This window comes from Corvus hawaiiensis, chromosome 3 (assembly GCF_020740725.1).
Source record: "Corvus hawaiiensis isolate bCorHaw1 chromosome 3, bCorHaw1.pri.cur, whole genome shotgun sequence".
NCBI classification, from domain to species: domain Eukaryota; kingdom Metazoa; phylum Chordata; class Aves; order Passeriformes; family Corvidae; genus Corvus; species Corvus hawaiiensis.
This window is the reverse complement of record NC_063215.1, coordinates 2,893,104-2,911,482: the sequence shown is the minus strand read 5'-3', so window position 1 is coordinate 2,911,482 and position 18,379 is coordinate 2,893,104. Positions and strand designations below refer to the sequence as shown.

General features: G+C 45.0%; 1 protein-coding gene across 1 annotated transcript in view; it reads left to right on the top strand.

Moving 5' to 3' along the window:
* The window catches only part of RP1L1 (RP1 like 1), a 44,940-nt gene extending 27,124 nt beyond the window's left edge, over positions 1–17,816 (top strand). Inside the window, exons 3-7 of the mRNA XM_048298493.1 lie at positions 8,323–8,491; positions 10,411–15,417; positions 15,634–15,728; positions 16,041–16,112; positions 17,001–17,816. Coding sequence (XP_048154450.1) covers positions 8,323–8,491; positions 10,411–15,417; positions 15,634–15,728; positions 16,041–16,112; positions 17,001–17,816 — 6,159 coding nt within the window. The remainder of the gene's footprint in view (positions 1–8,322; positions 8,492–10,410; positions 15,418–15,633; positions 15,729–16,040; positions 16,113–17,000) is intronic.
* Positions 17,817–18,379: the final 563 nt, after the last annotated feature.

The following is an 18,379-nucleotide window of genomic DNA, read 5'->3' as shown; positions in this document are numbered from 1 at the left end:
TTCTCTGGCTGTTTCCCAGCTTGAGCAGTGTCAGACCTAATTTGAGCTGACAGGGTAGGTGGGAAGAGAAAAGACCATCAAAACTTGCATACAAGACCCGTGCACTGTGGAGATCTCCCCACATCAATCCAGCACTTTGTGAAGTCCTTGGGAAACGTCCCATAGCCTTCATCAGGAACCAGCTCATCCTGCACAGGGGCAGGACCGGTGGCACACAATCAAAAATTCCAAACTGAACCAGGCTAGAAATCACTTTTCTTCCCATTTTTATCTTCTTCACCTGTTTCTCAAAAGCATGCTTTCTCCATGCCTTCATTTTCCCCATCAATCCTCTTCCTTCCCCTTTTCCCTTTTCCCATGGGGTGTTTCTCTTCTGCTGCTACCCAAGTGATTTCCAACAGCCACTGAATTTCTGATTGCAGTATTTCTCTTGGAATGATGAAAGAGTTCTTCATCTGAAGTATTTCCAGGATGAGACCCAGAATGAGTATTTTATATATGTGCAAATTGTCACACACAGGGAAAGGGCATCCATGAGTACTCCAGGAAAAGCTGCCAGCAGAGCAATAGCTACACATGATCTTTGCCTGTGTTTGACTGAGAAAGCAGAGCAGGGCATTATTGCATTTTTCCTCCCTTTTTCACATATTTTACTTGGCTCTTTGAGTGCTTCATGGCCTTCCAAACTCTCATTTTTTCACGCATCTTTACACTGCGGGCAAACCTGAAGAATGAACAGGTCCTGTCTGTAAAAACCTAGAAGATGCTGATGTTTGTGGAAGTGTTGAAATGACAAATTATCTTATATTGCTGCATTTCAGCATCTGGAGCATTGGACTTGCTCCTATTCTCATTAAATAAGCATCAAATAAAGATATCAGCTTGTAATTTATGTTTAACAAATCACTTGCTCTTACGAGAGCCTTGGACGCTGGAATCTGTCCTGATTTAGGATTCTTTCTTTGGTAAAAGAAGGTTTGGGGATGAGCTAATTGTGGCCTTCCAGTACCTGACGGGAGCCTGCAAGATGGAGAGAGACTTTAGACAAGGACATGGAGTGACAGGACAAGGGGGAATGGCTTCCCACTGCCAGAGGGCTGGGTTAGATGAGATAGTGGGAAGGAATTCTCCCCTGTGAGGATGGTGAGGCCCTGGCACAGGTTGTCCAGAGAAGCTGTGGTTGCCCCTGGAAGCCTGGAAGTGTCCAAGGCCAGGTTGGACGGGGCCCACCCTGGGCTAGTGGAAGGTGACCCTGCCCATGGCAGGGGGTGGGATGGGATGATCCTTGAAGCCCCTTCCCACACAAACCATTCCATGATTCTATGTGGATTTGGGGGCCTGATACTTAATTTAGTTTAAGAATCCGTGTGAGTTTTGATTTGGGAGATGGAAGGGATGCCGTGTGCTCTCTTTTGGACTAATAATTTGGATGCTACCATTTCCAGAGGATTAGATCCATTTCCATGCAGTATTTCCTCGGTCTAAGTTCACTATTACCTCTTGTTCTGTCTTCCTCCTGATGATGGGGAGGACACTTTTGACCCCTGCTGAAGTTAGAGAAAGGGAGAACAAGTCATGCACTTCCTGATTTCTTCCTCCTCCTTTTCTTCCACTACTTTGCTAATTTGTATGTGGGCATGGAGTGGCAACACCCCATGATTCACCTTCTGACCACAGATTACCCAACCACTCCCCAGAAGAACCACTCTCTAATTCCTCTGGTGGAAAGTTTGGGGAAGGGAGGGGCAAACGGGTTCTTTGCATGAATAAAATGCAAAATTTATCATTGTTAAACCATGATACATCAGTTCAGAGTCTGCATGCCTCCAGATTGGATGTGGCACAACCACAAAACAACAGGGCTGTTCACACTCCAAGGAGCTGTAAATGGGAGTGGAAAACAAAATGGAGCAGATGGAAGAGCTTTAGGAAAGGAGGCAGGGAGACAGCACAGGCCATGGACTCAGCCCGTTAGCCTGAGTGGGTCTGTTTCCAGCTTCTTCTGCTTCTCCCATGCATCTCTGAACGCCTTTGGAAGGTGAATTAGCTTATGGAATTGTCCTCTGAACCATGCCTTGCATTATTTCCCCATTCTGTCCTTCTCTCAAATGTCTTTGGTTGGCTGGCAGCCAGCAGAGGGAGAGCAAGGGTGTCTCCTTCACTCTGCCTTCATCCCAAACTGGTATCTGTGTTCAGCTTCTGAGCTGAGCAAGGCTGAGAGTGGTTCTTTTTTCTCCGGGAAGAGCCAGAGGGAGGCATGTTCTCCACAACAACCAGCTGCTTCCGTGTTTTAGAGGTGTTATGTTTGACTTTCTCCTGTAAAGGTATTGAGGACATTTTATTATGCATTGTGTTGCAGTAGCACCTAGAGGTCCTTGCTGAGATCACAGCAGTTGGTGGGTTCTGTACAGCAAAATTCATGGAGACAATCCATCCTCAATGGATAGCAGCCAGACTGGAAAAGAAAGGGGTATTTCAGAAGAGAGATGTGTTTTCCTTTGCACCTCACTTGTGGTGACCTACCCAGTGGAGCTTAATGTCTGTAAAACATTTTTATTGGAAATAAAGTGGAGCTTTTTTGAAACAACCCGTAAATGCCATATCCCACTGGGGCAGGGAGTTCCTGTGGTGGGGGGGTAATGAATCATAAATCATAGAATGGTTTGGGTTGGAAGGGACCTTAAAGATCATCTTGTTCCAACTCCCTGCCATGGGCAGGGACACCTTCCACTGGACCAGGCTGCTCCATGCCTCATCCAACCTGGGCTCTTGTCCAGAACTTCGCTCACGGCATCCATAATCCTCTTAGATCCTGATCCAGAGTCTGTGGAGGTCACCAAGTTTCTCTCCATCCATTACAGTGGGACTTGGGTCAGATTTTACAGTAAGATTGAGAAACCTGATTTAATTTTCAGGGATTATGCAATAAAACTTTAATGGGAGTCTATTCCAGCCCACCAAGTGCCAACTGCTAGACACTGATCCCATGAATTTCGGTGGATTTTTGTCTCTGATCATCCACAGCCTTAATTGTGATTGAGTTACACTGAGGGAACTCCAAAAAGGCTTAAATGGAACCTGAGAGATCCAAAGGAACTCTTTCCTAACCCATCAAACACCTTTATCATAAGCCACCATTTCTCTTCCATTTTATTCCAGACTGTTCACTTACGGATTAAAATATTCTTGAAGTTCCCATGTTTTGGGATTCAGCTTGAAAATGAAGACACCTCATTTTTTAACTCTGTGAATGTGGTTGATGTTTCCTGCTGAGCTTTCTAGTCTCATATTTATCTTTTATCCTGTCAGCCATCCTCAGGCACATATCGGATACTCTAGAACATCTCAAATTGTTCTAGGAATCTACTAGATTTAGACAACTGCATTGAGATGATTGACTCTGTCATCAGTGAGAGTCAGGCATGTCCAAGGGGGAATATTCCACCTGAAGCAGATGGCTTTCCTGGAGTGAAATTACCTGTCACCCAAAAATATTGGCTGCTCTCCACCAATGTGCAAGAAGCCTTGATTGTAGATGAGTTACAATCCTGTGGGATGAATTAATGGAGAGATGTTAGAGTAGGGCATTCTCTTCTCCGTCACAACTTCTTCAGATGATCACCAGAATTTAAGTATTTACAATCCATTGCCTTTGGGGCTTTTTTAGCTAAATTGTGGTGGGATGTAATACTGTTTTCTTGGAATATCCTGTCATGGGTGCTCAGGAATCATGCTGTGGCAGCCTGAGGGAAGTGAGGAATCTGTTTGGCAGAAGGATTTCCTCACTTGGCTACTGCTTGGAAGAGAGCAAACAGAGGAAAATTTAATATGGGAAAATATCTGTGCTGAGCAATGAGTGGCCACCACTTCATTTCACTGAGGCATCTTCTGATCTTCTCCCACCCTAAAAGAGAGCACCAAATATCTAAGGTCTTACTACTGCTTTAAAATTATAGAATCATCATAGAAATTTTAAGGTTGAACAAGACCTCCAAGATCATGAAGATCAACCTTCAGATGAAACACATCCCCATTCAGTGGCATTCAGATTTCTCCACTATGTGTGAGAGCTAAAGCAGATAAGAACGTTCACCTTCTTATCTTTCAGCTTACCCCACTTTTCCTCAATTCTTGTCTCCATGAAATAACATCCACCTCTCCTGCGATAAATCACAGAACCGCATTATCACTGAGTTTGGAAAAGGCTTCTAGAGGTCATCTCATCAAATCTTCCTTTTCCTACGTGTGTTGGAATTCACACTGTTCTCTGCAAGATCATTCCCACCTCTTACCTAATCTGAACAGCAATTCAACAACAGATTATTTTCTCAGAATTTAGTCCCATCTAATATTTCATCTCTTTCTCTGGGGCTCACATGGTTCTGAAACATGAATAGCTACTGTGTCTGCTTTTCACCATGGTCCTACTGCCACATCTTGTAATCTTATCTCTCTCCAAGTTTCTGTCTGATGTCCGGTTTCTTCCCCCAGCATGAAAATCCTTGGCAGAAATTGCGTGGAAAATACAGCTGCACGAGTCATGAAAACTCTTTGGTAGCTGTTGTGTCCAAGAAGAAGAAGAACAGAATCACTTCTCTTGCACAATAGCAAAAAAGAAGCTGGAGCCCCTCTGCTCTGGAGCCAGGCTGGGAGAGCTGGGAGTGTTCACCTGGAGAAGAGAAGGATCCAGGGAGACCTCAGAGCCCCTTCTAGAGCCTAAAGGGGCTCCAGGAGAGCTGGAGAGGGACTTGGGACAAGGCATGGAGGGACAAGACACAGGGAATGGCTTCAAACTGCCAGAGGGCAGGGATAGATGGGATATTGGGAAGGAATTGTTCCCTGTGAGGGTGGGGAGACCCTGGCCCAGGTTTCCCAGAGAAGCTGTGGCTGCCCCTGGAAGCCTGGAAGTGTCCAAGGCCAGGCTGGACAGGGCTTGGAGCAGCGTGGGCTAGTGGAAGGTGTCTCTGCCTTGTCAGGGGATGGAACTGGACGAGCTTTAATGTCCCTTCCAACCCAAACTGCTCCATGATGATGCTGATGGAAAGAAAGCTCCCAGTTTTCCTCACTTCCCAGCTCTAGGCAACGTGATGCAGGCTCCAGAGAAGCCAGGTGAGACTCTACCACTGCTTGAAATGGGGCCAATATTTCACTCAGCATTTCCAGGAGCAACAGAGGACAGTGGAATGCCTGCAGGGTCAGGATCTGATCCCTTCAGATTATAAATAGTTTTTATACATTCCTTAAAAAGAAGGAAATCCGAGAAGAACCGCATGGGCCTCACCCAGGACACATCGAGTGAGCTGCAAGTTGCTAAATACCCAAGAGGGGATGTGCTGTTTAGCGATTATTCAGCACTAGTAAAAAATGTCATATTGATGGCCCTGAAGACAGAAGTTCTCTAGATAGCCCAGGCAGTGACACGTTGAGAGGATGGGATTCCTGCAGAAGTGTGGGAAGGCTCCATGTGGAGCACATGGAATGAACTGTTATCCCAACCCTGCACTGCCCTGAAACAGTGGATGTTGCATTAAATCAATGTGAGAAACAGGATGTATTTAACCCTCAGAAAACATTCAGCTGTATCTACAGCTACCAAAATGTTTTTAACAATGAAGCATTACAAAGGTGAATCTCTGGAATTATTAATTCAAAGAGATGAAGCTTGCAAGACATTAGGAAGAAAATTTACGTTATAGACACAAACACTGCTAAAGTGCTGCTGCTGTCAGAAATACCCTGTACTTCAAATACAGAGTATTTTAAGTGACATAACACAAGTGTATTCCATATAAAAGGATGTATGAATTCCCTAACTCAGACGGGTCAGCTCCATGGATCCCTGACTCTCTGTCATTGGCACCATCTATTTTCTGCACGCCCAACGCAGCAGTGATGAGTGTGATTGAAATATCTACACCCAGACACAGAACCACGTAAGAAAATGAGGGCAAAAAATAGCTTTCACTGAAAAAAAAATCCTTTACAAACAGGAACAGTTTCTAAACTTAGTGGGGTTTTAAAGACAGATTCTTTTACATTAGGGATGGAACACATTTCATGCCTATTTTTCTTTTTTTTTCTCTCCCTTTTTTTCCTCTTCTCTTCCTTCTTTTTTATCCTCACTTTTTTTTCCACTTGTATAAAATCGGGGGAAAGATTTCATCAAAGGAATAAAAATAAGAAGAAAAATGAACAGAAAAAAAAAAGAACAGAAAAGTAAAGAAGGAAATGAAATATACAGGTGGCGAAAACATGCTCAAAATATTTGGTTTATTAAATTCTAGGCTTTCTATAAACTTTAAAAGTGAGCTAGAAAGATGTTTTTGTTAGGAATAGATAAAGATGTTTTCTTTAGGAATAGATGGATCAGAAGTGGAGTGAACAGAAGCAAAGTGAGATTTGCGAGCTATTTTTCAGCTTCATGGTACCCATCACATGAATTTGGCAATTTTGCTGCTTTGCAGTGTTTTAATGAAAGTTTCAGTGAGCAAAGCTCTCTTATTTTGGGTTTCATAGCAAACTGGCTGGGCCTAAATCACAAGTGTTGTTAGAACACAAACAGAAGATAAAAAATAATGGGAAGATGATGGGATTTTACTGTATTTCCACTAAAAAGTTGATGCCGTGTGTTTTATTGTAAAAAATGTTATCAGAAGTGATAAGCTGGATGTAGAATGTGCTTCCATTTATCTCTGTCTTCCTCTTTCACTCTCCACACATTTACCCTCTTATTTGCACCAGATCCAGCACCAATCCCTTGGTGCGTCCCACAGTCCTGGTGAAACATCTTGGAAAACTCCAGAGGCATTTCACAAACTGAGGGCTTGGGCTCTGAAGGGGCCCTGGTTCTTCATTCCTTGGCTGTAACAATATTTAGAGGCCGAGGTCTGTCCGTCATGCGCTGTTATTTCAGGCGCATGTGACAACTGCAGAACTGTCGTCGCTGCTCCTCTGAGATTCCTTATCTTGGTTCTCATTAAGGGGATGATAATCAAGTGACAAGGTGAGGTCAGGGTGCATCTTGCTGAGCCCACCACTGGCGCTGGCTTAGTAACCCATGGAGCGGTCACCTCTTGTTGAGGTTTTCTGTATGCTCTAGAGACATTCTCCTGATGTAGCCGGTTGAGGAGGAAGGGACATCCCAGATTATGGAGACCCCTGGCAGCACAAAGCTGCCAAATGTTGGCCACTTTAAAGTCCTCTCAGACAGCAAGAGAGATTTCTCCTTCTTTTGAAAGACATCAAGTATTTTAGCTGAGAGCTCAGCTTCAGTCTTTCAAATGAGAGGCTGCAGAAACAAGATGGAAGATGAGTCCAGCATTTGTCTGCCCAGTGCTTCCCACAGGACTGATTCCCGTTCTTTGAGAGAGACAATTGTATTTGGGTAAAAGTAGAATGGGGCTCTGAGAAACCTGATCCAGCTGAAGATGTCCCTGCTCATTGTAAGGGGTTGGACTGGATGGCATTTAAAAGGTCCCTTCCAACCCAAACTATTCTAGGATTCCATGGGAAGTGACTCACGAAGGACTTGGTGTGTAATCCAGGAACAGGTCACATGGTGAGGATGAAGGGTGAGAACCTGAGTTCTCGTGGAGGAACAAAGATTCCTTCACAGGCACTTCCCACGCTGGGGACAACGTCCTTTGCTGTCCACCACTGAGGCAATACTTGGGCTTATAACTGAGGCAGTATTTGAGAGAATATTAGGGGAAGCCACAGCTCTTGTCCCTCTTCTGGAGCAAGAAAAGGATCAACTAAGGGACAAAATGAGATGTAGCATTTTTCAGGTAACAAAAGCTGCCCCATACAGGAATTAGAAGAATTTAAATGTTATAATTCTCTGTAAGGGAAATGGAAACATCTCCACTTCCACCCTCTTCCTCACTACCATGTGGAATATACCTATATTTTTCCCAGAATATGTAAAATCTTATATAATATATAATAAATGAGATATATTCTCCCTTAGGCAATCTCTCCCACCCCTTCCCCATCTTAGGAAATCTGATCAAAGCATAGCAGAGCTTCTCTTTCAATGGAAGAATTCTCCAGTAAGCTCTGGTAGACCCCAAAGCTCTCCAGAACCATGTTTATTTTCATTGAATCACAGAATATCCTGAGTTGGAAAGGATCTACAAGGATCATCAAGTCCAGCTCCTGGCCCTGCACAGGAAAACCCCAAAAACAGAATTGCATGCCTGAGACCATTATCCAAATACTCTTTTATTTAGGTGGCAGCTCATTGCCAATTGGTTCCAGGCCTGGAAGAGCCAAACTCTTTGGTCTGGGCTCATGGTGCTCCACTTGCTGTTCCCTTTGCAGATCGACAGCATGCAGGCCCTGCTCCACTGCCCCAACGTGCTGGTGTGTGTCGGCCGGGAGCCGTTCAAGCCTGTATCCATGGAGAATTTGAGGAAACACTCAGTGGAGAAGCTGCCCAACCTGCCTCCCTGCTCCAACAATGGCAACAATGTCAACGAGAACAATGAAAGTAAGAAAACCTCGGGGCCATGTCGCACAGTCGTCCCCGGGCCTGTGTCCCACAACATGGGGATTACAGGCCCCTATTGTGCTGCCCCAATGTGCAGATCTCATGTGGAAAATGCACTTCCCTCTCCCTGCCTCCCAGGCCTTTCCATCCTCCCCTTCTTTTTCTCTGGTTTCCTTGTAGGATTTCCTCCCTACACCCCCCAGTCTTTCTTTTACATGCTCCCCATGTCTGGCTGACTTCCCTTCCTCTTTCATATCTCTGGGTCTCCTTTTCCTTCCAGAACTCCCTCCTTTCCTGTGCCTGTCCCCATGGACCCTCGAGATTTCCCACGAATCCTCTATCCCCTCGTTGTCTGTCCTATCATGCCTTCCCTCCTGCATTTTCCTGCACCAGGACCAGAGGCTGCCCTGGTTCTGTCAGCAGGAGACTCAGTTTCTCCTGCAGGCTACAGCTGCCCTTTTGGCAACAAAGCGTGTTTTTTATGGAAAGATTATGTTCAGGAAGGAGGATGTTATGGATTATTCAGGATTATATTTCTTTGGCAGTCCATCATGACTTATCTAAGGTCACAGGTATTTAAACCAGCCACACTCAGTAGCCCGGGAAAAGAAACTTCCCAATTCCACAGGACAATTAATATCACCTGTATTAAGGATTTACTGTAGGATGAAATTAAATGTGCTCTAGAGGTGCATCTGTTTCTCTCCGTTGTCAAAACCAGGAGCTGGGAAAGATTCATTTGTGTGTTGCCAACAAGCTGTAGAAACTCAAGGACAGAGGCATCCTACGCTCATTGTCTGAGACATAAAAAATTGGAGGGAAACATGGAAATAAACTGGAGCTTTGCCTATCAAGAGAGCAAATCCATCAGTTCAATCATAAGGATGGTGAAGGAAGAGCTATTTCATGTGATTTTGATGTGCTCCTGTTCAACACTTTCTTCCTAAAATGCCCTCCATTCAGCTGCATATCCACATGCCCATGGAGGGACAGGATTGTCCAGTTATATGTACAAGGAAATTTTAGAGAAATATATATTAGAAACAACACAGATTAATGTCTTGCAAGACAGCCTGATAGCAACGTATTCTGCTTGAAATGAAGGAACCTAAATAAACCTGTGCAGATCACTGCATTGGGCCATAAAGACGTTCTTCCAATGGCAATTCCTAAATTCCCTTATTCTCATTGATTTCTTCTACAACTCCCACTATTTCTCTTTGCAATCATCACTAGCTTACAATTACTTTTCTATTTGTTCTTTATGTTTTAATAAGAATTATAGCTATTTTTAGTGGTACATCCCTGCAGGGACTGAGTGTTGCTCTGGTCTACATGGCCACACATTTCTTGGAATATGAGTGGAGAAGTGGATGATGCACAACAAATGTGTGACCCTTGATATCCAGATAAGGAAGAGGGTCACTTCTCCATGTATTTTTCCCTGGTTAAACAAGAAGAATGAAAACTTACACGGTTAAATAAAGGAATATTTGCAATGTGATAAAATGCCCAAACTCTGGGACTAAATTTCTCTGTATGTATATATATTTTTTTTTTATTTTTCTTAATTTTACTTCCTGGCATGCACTTAATAAAACAAAGTGTTGGTGTTTCAATTTGTTTTTTAAAATAAAGTTAAGGTGTAGAAGATTTTATTGCAGATTATTAATTCAAAACTTAACATTTACAAGGAAGTTGGATTAGATTATCCCCAGAGGTCCCTTCCAACCTTAATTATTCTATGATTAATGGATATCACTTAGTCAAAGACAAATTTTCAAATTATGTAAATTGGCATAGGCTTGGCTTTAATGGAATAACATCAGTATTCACTGGTTTGAGGGTTTGACTTATATATTATTTTGTGTCACCTTTATGTGAGTTATCTCTCTCCATCTTTCTTTTCTTCACTCCAGTGAACTTCGGACTGAAAGCCAAAAAAAGCATTATCCATCCACGGTCAGCATCCAGCAACAGGTCGATGAGATTTTCCTTGTCATCAGAAAAGTCGTACCCCAACGGCCTCGCAGCCTCTCCGGACAACGGGGCACCCTTCTCCAATGGCTGCCCTCACCCAAAACCTGGGGACCTGGTCCAGTCCTTGGTCAACGATGACATCGAGAAGCGGGTCCACGTGAACAAGGACGGGAGCTTGTCTGTGGAGATGAAAGTTCGCTTCCGCTTGCTCAACGACGAGACTTTGCAGTGGTCTACCCAGATCAAAAAGTCCAACTTGATGAACCAGCTGCCTTGTGAAGAGTCAGGGGTGGAGGAGGACAGTGGAGTAGATCCCCTACAGAAAATGAACCCAGAAGCCAGCTCAGAGGCAGATGATTCCTTATATCCCTGTGATATCGATTCCTACATGTCCAAACTTGAGGAATCAGAATGTGACGAGGCCCACTGTCACAGCTGTGGAAAGAAACACCGGGACTATGACATTTGGAAGAACCCTATACACACATCCCAGAGGGAAGAGCCCAGTGTGCAAAGCACCTGGCACACGCGATCGTCGTGCTCCAGCACATCTTCCCGGAGGAGAGTAGTCCACAAAAAAATTAAGTCTGTGGATAGCATCTACACCACGTCCAGTGAGGAGTACTCTGAGCACATTGTGCAAGAGTCCTCATCCTACTCAGAGACTATAAAGAACAGAGTGGCATATCGATCTGTTAAAAAGTGTATGTGCCGAAGTGATTTATCTACAGGTGCTTCCAATGGAGAAGAACAGCAGGAACACACTCGGACAAGCACAGGAAACAGCCAGAGACCTTCATCCTTGGGCTTGATGTCACATTCAAGCTGTGAAAACAACCTGGATACTCAAGACACCTCTGAAGACCATGAGATCACCAAAACCATTTCACAAAATGAGGATGAAAATTGTTTCGAAGCTTCCTCTGTGAAGTGCTTGAAGGGTGATGCAGAAGAGGTTGAAAGCAGCAGAGTTGGGAGTGTCATGTCCAGGTCATCCCTGCAGTCCAGGCAGAGCAAGAAGAATGGGTGTGAGGAAACGAGCAGTGTGGGCAGGAGCATGTCCTCCTCAAGCCTTCAGAAGGCAAATCAGGGAGACAACACCCAGTGCTCCAGCCCTGCCAACAGCATGCACAGCAAGTCCAGTAACGGCACCATGCCAAAAGAAAAGAGTGAGCAGGGTGACCCCTCTGATGAAAACCCAGTGGTGTCCTCCTTCTCCAGTGAGTCCTTCCCCAAGAAAGAGGCTGAAGAGGTGAAAGCAGAGCAGGAAGAAAGTGAAGTCAATGAAGCCAGCTCAGTGTCAGCAAAAACAAAGCCAAGCCAATCAATCAGGGGTGAGAGCAGTGAAGGGGAACGATGTTCTACGCAAGGAACCCACCGTTCCAGGGCTAGTGACAGGAACAGTAAGAAAAGTGGCAGTGATGAGAACGTTCCATGCAGTGTCTCTTGCTCTTCCAGAGGGTCCAAAAAGAGCAAACACAGCCATGTTCATTTGGATGCACAGTCTGAAATATCTGTGTCTTCACTTGAGTCCACTCTGAATAAAAAGAAGCATTCCCTACATGCAGATGATGGGAGATCAGGCAGCAGAGCATCAGTTTTTTCCAAAAGCTCGTGTGAAACCAAGAAAAAATCTGTTGGAGATGCCATGTCTCATAAGTCAGGATCTCTTCACTCAAACATTTCATCTACCAGTGAAGCAGAGGCAACTGGAGGTCCTGCTGAAGAGAAAAGTTCAAAAAGTACTGCCGATGGCTGCAGTGAATCCTCAAAAAGCTCAAAGAAGAGAAGCCATAAAGAAGAAAGCAACAGGCCATCATCCCTCTGCTCAAGTTCTTCAAGTCCTAATGGAAAAGCTGGAGAGGGTCATGCCAAGATTAGTTCAGAACTCTCTTCTTCAAAACAGAGAAGCATGAGTGGGAGTGTATGTTCAAAAGTTGACCACCCAGCTGAGGATGGGATTAGGAATGGAAATCCTACAAGTAGCTCCTCAAGAGTCTCTTCAAAGTCAGAAATAAAAGATAAATGCGTGTCGACACAGATATCCCAGGAAACTGATGATAGGTGTTCACAATCAAACATGTCTCTATCTTCAAAATCAAGGCGGACAAACAAGAACAATCTTCATGTGAAGGTGTCAAACTCCAGCCGGGCATCGGTGTCGGAGACTATGTCAGTGTGTAGTCTGCACTGCCCTGCTCCACCAAAAGGGAAGCCAAAGAGAAAAAATATGCGTTCAATCATGTTGAAGAACTCCTCCATCAGTAGCATCGGCACCGAATCCATGCTGACTGCAGGAAAAGAGCAGAAAGAAATTCTGGATTCCTCCAAAGCAACTTCCTACTACTCTAAATCTGCTGCAACTGAAGTAAATGGTCAGAATAATAAAGAGACTGATGATTCTTGTAACAAAAAAGCAGAGGCAGAGGTAGAAGACACAGGCATTCAGGAGGAAGGGGGTGATTTAATGCCATCAGCTCTACCAAATGCATCTCCAGAAGAAGTTGTGCAAGAATGGCTCAGGAAAATCCCTTCAGAAACATTGCCTATGAAATATGAAATGGAAGATGATGGGGAAGAGGAAGGTGCAGAGTCGACCACTGAGGTATCACACTGTACAAATGCTGAGGAAGCCCCAGAGGAGGAAAAAGCTGAGGAAAAGTATGAGGAGGAGGAGGCTGAAAAGGATGAAGCAAAGGATGAAGCAAAGGATGAAGCAAAGGATGAAGCAAAGGCTGACATGGAAGAAGAGAAAGCAGAAGACACAGCTATTAATGAAGAGGCTGAAGAATGTGTGAACCAGGAAGAAATCTCTGAGGTTGCACCTGAAGCTGCCAAAGCTGAGCAGGCAGAATGCAAGCAGTCAGTTACATCCAGCCAAAATAACAACAAGAGAGACCTGCCATCCTCTGTCCAGACATCTGTCCAGATCATGAAGGCCTTGCTCAGTTCAAAACACGAGACCAAATTTGACCGATCAAACAGTTTGCCCGAAGTGTCCCCCACAATGGGGAGAAAACTGAGTAATTCCGCCAACATTTTGATTACTTGTCTTGCCAGCCTCCAACTCCTTGATGAAGAGTCAGAGGATCCATCAGAAAACTCAAAACTTTTGAATAAGTCAAGGTACACAGAGCTGCTAAATATTTTTCAAGCCCTATGGTTTGGGTGCACTGCTGAAAGGAGCAGCCCAAGTTCAGGCCAAGAGGCAAGCGAGCAGGCAAAGCCAGTGTCTGCATCTAAAGCCCCGAAATCCATGGATCATGCCTTCACTCCCATGTCCTCCTCTGGGGTTGATGTTTGCAGTGGCTCTAGTGGCTCAGGAGAAGAGTGCACAGCTGGTGCTGTGTTGGTGGTGCAGAAAACCGTGGAATTCAAACCAGCTGAGCAAGTAGAAAATTCAGAGATTGGCACAGAACTGACTGAGGTTGAGGAGAAAAGTAAAGAGGAAGAGCAGCCATCCCGCCCTTCCACAGCCTGCTCAGAGGCAAAAGTTGAGGAAAAAGCAGAGTCTGCTAGAGAGGAGTCTCTAATCCAGAAGGAAGAAGAGAATAAGGAGGATCAGGGCAGTAACTGTGAGCAGGGTCAGGAGGAAGGGGGAGAAAATGAAAATGAAGAAGAAAATAAATTAGCTGAAACTGGAGAACTGGAAGAAGCTGAAGCTGTGAATGAGGAAGTCCCACAAGAAAACCCTGAAGAAGCTGATCAGCCAGCGACCACTGATGATGCCAATGTTGGTGATGCTAATGGTGGGACGGAGCTGAAAGATGAGTTGGAAGGGCAGCCCCAAGAAGAGTCGCCAAATGACCCTGAGCCCAAAGTCGATACATCCACCAGTGTGGCCAAATCCCTTGTCCAGCAAAACTCTGTGGATCCAGACCCAACTTGGGTCTTGAGACTGCTCAAGAAAATTGAGAAGGAGTTCATGGCTCACTATGTCAATGCCATGAATGAGTTAAAAGTCAGGTGGAACCTGCAAGACAACCAGCAGATGGATGAAATGATACTGGAGCTGAAGGAGGACGTGAGTAAAAGGATACAAAAGAGCATAGAGAAGGAGTTGAGGAAGATCAGAAGTAGGGCTGGAAGGAGAATGCCAAGACCTCCAGAGGAGCCACCCACACACGAGTCCAAACTCCAAACTGAGCAGAGGAGATGGCGACTGCAAACTATGCATAAAAAGTCCCTCTTTGGGGACAAGAATGGCACCCAGACGAGGCTGGAGGAGACGTCAGACTTATCATTCAACGTAGATAAAGATTTTGACCTTAGTGCAGCTTTGGAGGACAGCATTAGCAAACAATCCAGTGAGGAGGAATATTGTCCGTGTGACTCCTGTGTGAGGAAAAAATTGGCTTCCAGACCTGCCAGAGCCCCTGTGGTGGCCACCAATGCTCCGGTCATGAAAGCCTTTGATTTGAAGCAAATCCTGAGGCTGAAAAAAGATGACGATAAGGAAGCCATCATTGCAGAAGAAGCCCAGGACACCAAAACACTTCCCAATGGTTCTGTGGAGGAAGGGGCAGAAAATGAGGAGAAGGATGAGGGGGAACCTCAGGCAGGTGAAACAGAAGCGGAGGAGGATGAAGGAAAAGAACCAGAATTAAATGAAGGTGACAGCACAATGTTGAATGGAGATGGAGAAGAACCTGAAGTAGCAGAGAGTCAAAATGCTGAGGTGGAGGATGAGGCCAAAAATGAAGAAACCAAAGAAGAAGAAGCAGAAGAAGGAGGGGAAGAAACAAAAGAAGGGGAAGAAGAGGAAGCAAAAGAGGAGGAGGAAGAGAAAGAGGAAGAAGAAACAGTTAAGGCCGAAGAGGAGGAGGAAATAGAAGAGGAGGAGGAGAATGAAACTAAAGAAGATGATGAGGAAGTAAAAGAAGAAGAAGCAGAGGAAACTAAGGAGGAAGAGGAACAAAATGATGAGGAAGAGAAGGAAGAGGAAGAAGAGGTTGTGAAGGAGGAGGAAGAAACAATGAAGGAGGAAGGGAAGGAGGAAGAGGAAGAGGCAAAGGAAGAAGAAGAAGGGAAGGAGGAAGAAGAAGGGAAGGAAAGAGAGGAAGAAGCAAAAGAGGAGGAGGAAGAAGCAAAAGAGGAGGAAGAAGAGGCCAAAGAGGAGGAGGAAGAAGAAGGGAAGGAAGAAGAGGAGGAAGCAAAAGAAGAGGAAGAAGAAGCAAAAGAGGCGGTGAAGGAAGCAAAAGAGGAGGAGGAGGAGGAAGGGAAAGAGGAGGAGGAAGAGGCCAAAGAGGAGGAGGAGGAGAAAGAAGCAGAAGAGGAAGATGAAGAAGCCAAAGAGGATGAGGAAGAAGCCAAAGAGGATGAGGAAGAAGAAAAAGAGGAGGAAATAGAAGAAGGGAAGGAGGACGAGGAAGAAGCAAAAGAAGAGGAAGAAGAAGCAAAAGACGAGGAGGGGGAAGCAAAAGAGGAAGAGGAAGAAGCAAAAGAGGAGGAGGAAGAAGCCAAAGAGGATGAGGAAGAAGCAACAGAGGAAGAGGAGGAAGACAAAGAGGAAGAAGCAAAAGAGGAAGAGGAGGAAGCCAAAGAGGAGGAGGAAGAAGCTAAAGAGGAGGAGAAGGAAGAAGCTAAAGAGGAGGAGGAGGAAGCTGAAGAGGAAGAGGAAGAAGCAAAAGAGGAAGAGGAGGAAGAGAAGGAGGAAGATAAGGAGGAAGAAGCAAAAGAAGAGGAGGAAGAAGCCAAAGAGGATGAGGAAGAAGCAAAAGGGGAGGAGGAAGAAGAAGGAAAAGAGGAAGAGGAAGAAGAAGGGAAGGAGGAAGAGGAAGAAGCCAAAGAGGATGAGGAAGAAGCAAAAGGGGAGGAGGAAGAAGAAGGAAAAGAGGAAGAGGAAGAAGAAGGGAAGGAGGAAGAGGAAGAAGCAAAAGAAGAGGAGGAAGAAGCAAAAGAGGAGGAGGAAGAAGCAAAAGAGGAAGAGGAGGAAGCAAAAGAGGAGGAGGAGGAAGCCAAAGAGGAAGAGGAGGAAGAGGAAGCCAAAGAGGAAGAAGCAAAAGAGGAGGAAGCAAAAGAGGAGGAGGAAGAAACTAAAGAGGAAGAGGAAGAAGCAAAAGAGGAAGAAGCAAAAGAGGAGGAGGAGGAAACTAAAGAGGAAGAGGAAGAAGCAAAAGAGGAAGAGGAGGAAGAAGCAAAAGAAGACGAGAAGGAAGCTAAAGAGGAGGAGGAGGAAGCAAAAGAGAAGGAAGAAGAGGAAGAAGCCAAAGAGGAGGAGGAAGAAGAAGTGGAGGAGGAGGAAGAAGCAAAGGAGGAGGAAGAAAAAGTAAAGGAGGGAGAGGAAGAAGCAGAAGAAGAGGAGGAGGAAGGGAAGGAGGAAGAAGCAAAAGAAGAGGAAGATGTGAAAGAGGAGGAAGCAGAAGAGGAGGAAGAGGAAAAAGAGGAAGAAGAAGCAAAAGATGAAGAAGAGGGAGAAAAAGAGGAGGAAGAAACAAAGGAAGAGGAGGAGGAAGAAACAAAGGAAGAGGAGGAGGAAGAAAAAGAGGAAGAGGAGGAACAAGAAGAAGAAGCTCAAAATAAAGAGCAGGAAGCTGAAGAAAAGTCCAAAGGTGAAGATGAAGGTGAAAATGAAGCTCAAGAAACAGAGGAGCCAGAGGATGAGGATGTTGTGGCTGATGATGAGGCGGAGACATCAGAATGCAAAGGAGATACTGAGGGCTCTGGAACTGACAACAATCCTGAAGGAGATGCTGCGGAAGGAAATGAAGAAGCTGAGAAAGATGAAGTTGAGGCAGCAGAAGATGCAAAACCAGAGTCAGGAGATGAGGCTGAGGAGAAAAACAGTGAAGGAGGTGAGAAACCTGATGGGAATGATGAGGAACCTACCGGTGATGACCCTGACAAGGCACATGAAAAACACAAAGACCAAGGCAACAACAAAATTTCCGAGAAAGCATCAAAAACCAAAGGCAAGAAAACCAGCAAAAGGTTAGAGACTCTGAAAAAATCCACAGCCTTTTCTTGTTATTCTTCTGTTGGAAACTTCTCACAGCAATCCCAGAAGGGGTCTGATGATGAAGAGGAAGGAGTAGTTGAAGAGGAAGGAGTAGTTGAAGAGGAAGGAGTAATTGAAGAAGAATGCAAAGGTGACAATAACCCCATGAGTGACCACCCCAATGGAGAGGTTCGAAGCGATGAGAGCTCCAAACCCTCCCAGATGTATCCTGACAGTGAGGAAGAAGAAGAGGACAAAGAATCTTCAGGTTCTGATCCTGTGGAAGATGAGGAGCAGGCAGATGCTGAAGGTGCAGATCCAAAGGAGGCTGAAAACACTGAGGAAGTTCAGGCTTCTAAAAAGAAAGTCAACTCGGATGAGATTGACCAGGATGACCTGGACTTCTAGAGCTGCTGGCTAAAACCTGACTTTTTCTTTCTTTCTTTCTTCCTTTCTTTCTTCCTTCCTTCCTTTCTTCCTTTCTTCCCTTCTTTCTTTCTTTTTTAAAAGTATATTTTCATTACATATTTCAGTATCTCCAGTGAGTTGAGCCCTCGTAATTGGCTGAATTAAGTGTGGTAAACTCAATCTTGAATCCTGTGAGTAACATTGCAATTCCCTGCCCTCATTTCTAGAGGGCTGGTAACTCATTAATATCCTGTGGTCTCAATAGATAAGTGGTTTGGGGAAAGGGAAGGCTGTTTTGTTTGGGATACCTTCTGATTCCCACCCTTTAAGCCATGCTGTTTGCTGCTGGAGTGATCTGTGGCTCTGCTGGGCATCATCTCTGAGTGACTTCAGGATGCCTTTCACCTGTTGCACACTCTTTTCCTGGAGAGATTGCCAATCCACAGAAACATGACAAAATCAGGATTCATTGCCAAAGTCTGGTCAGAGCCCACAGAGATGTACATTCATCTTCCTCCCTACCCTGCCCTCTTCTACCCCACTTCCTCTGTAGCCAGAAAAAA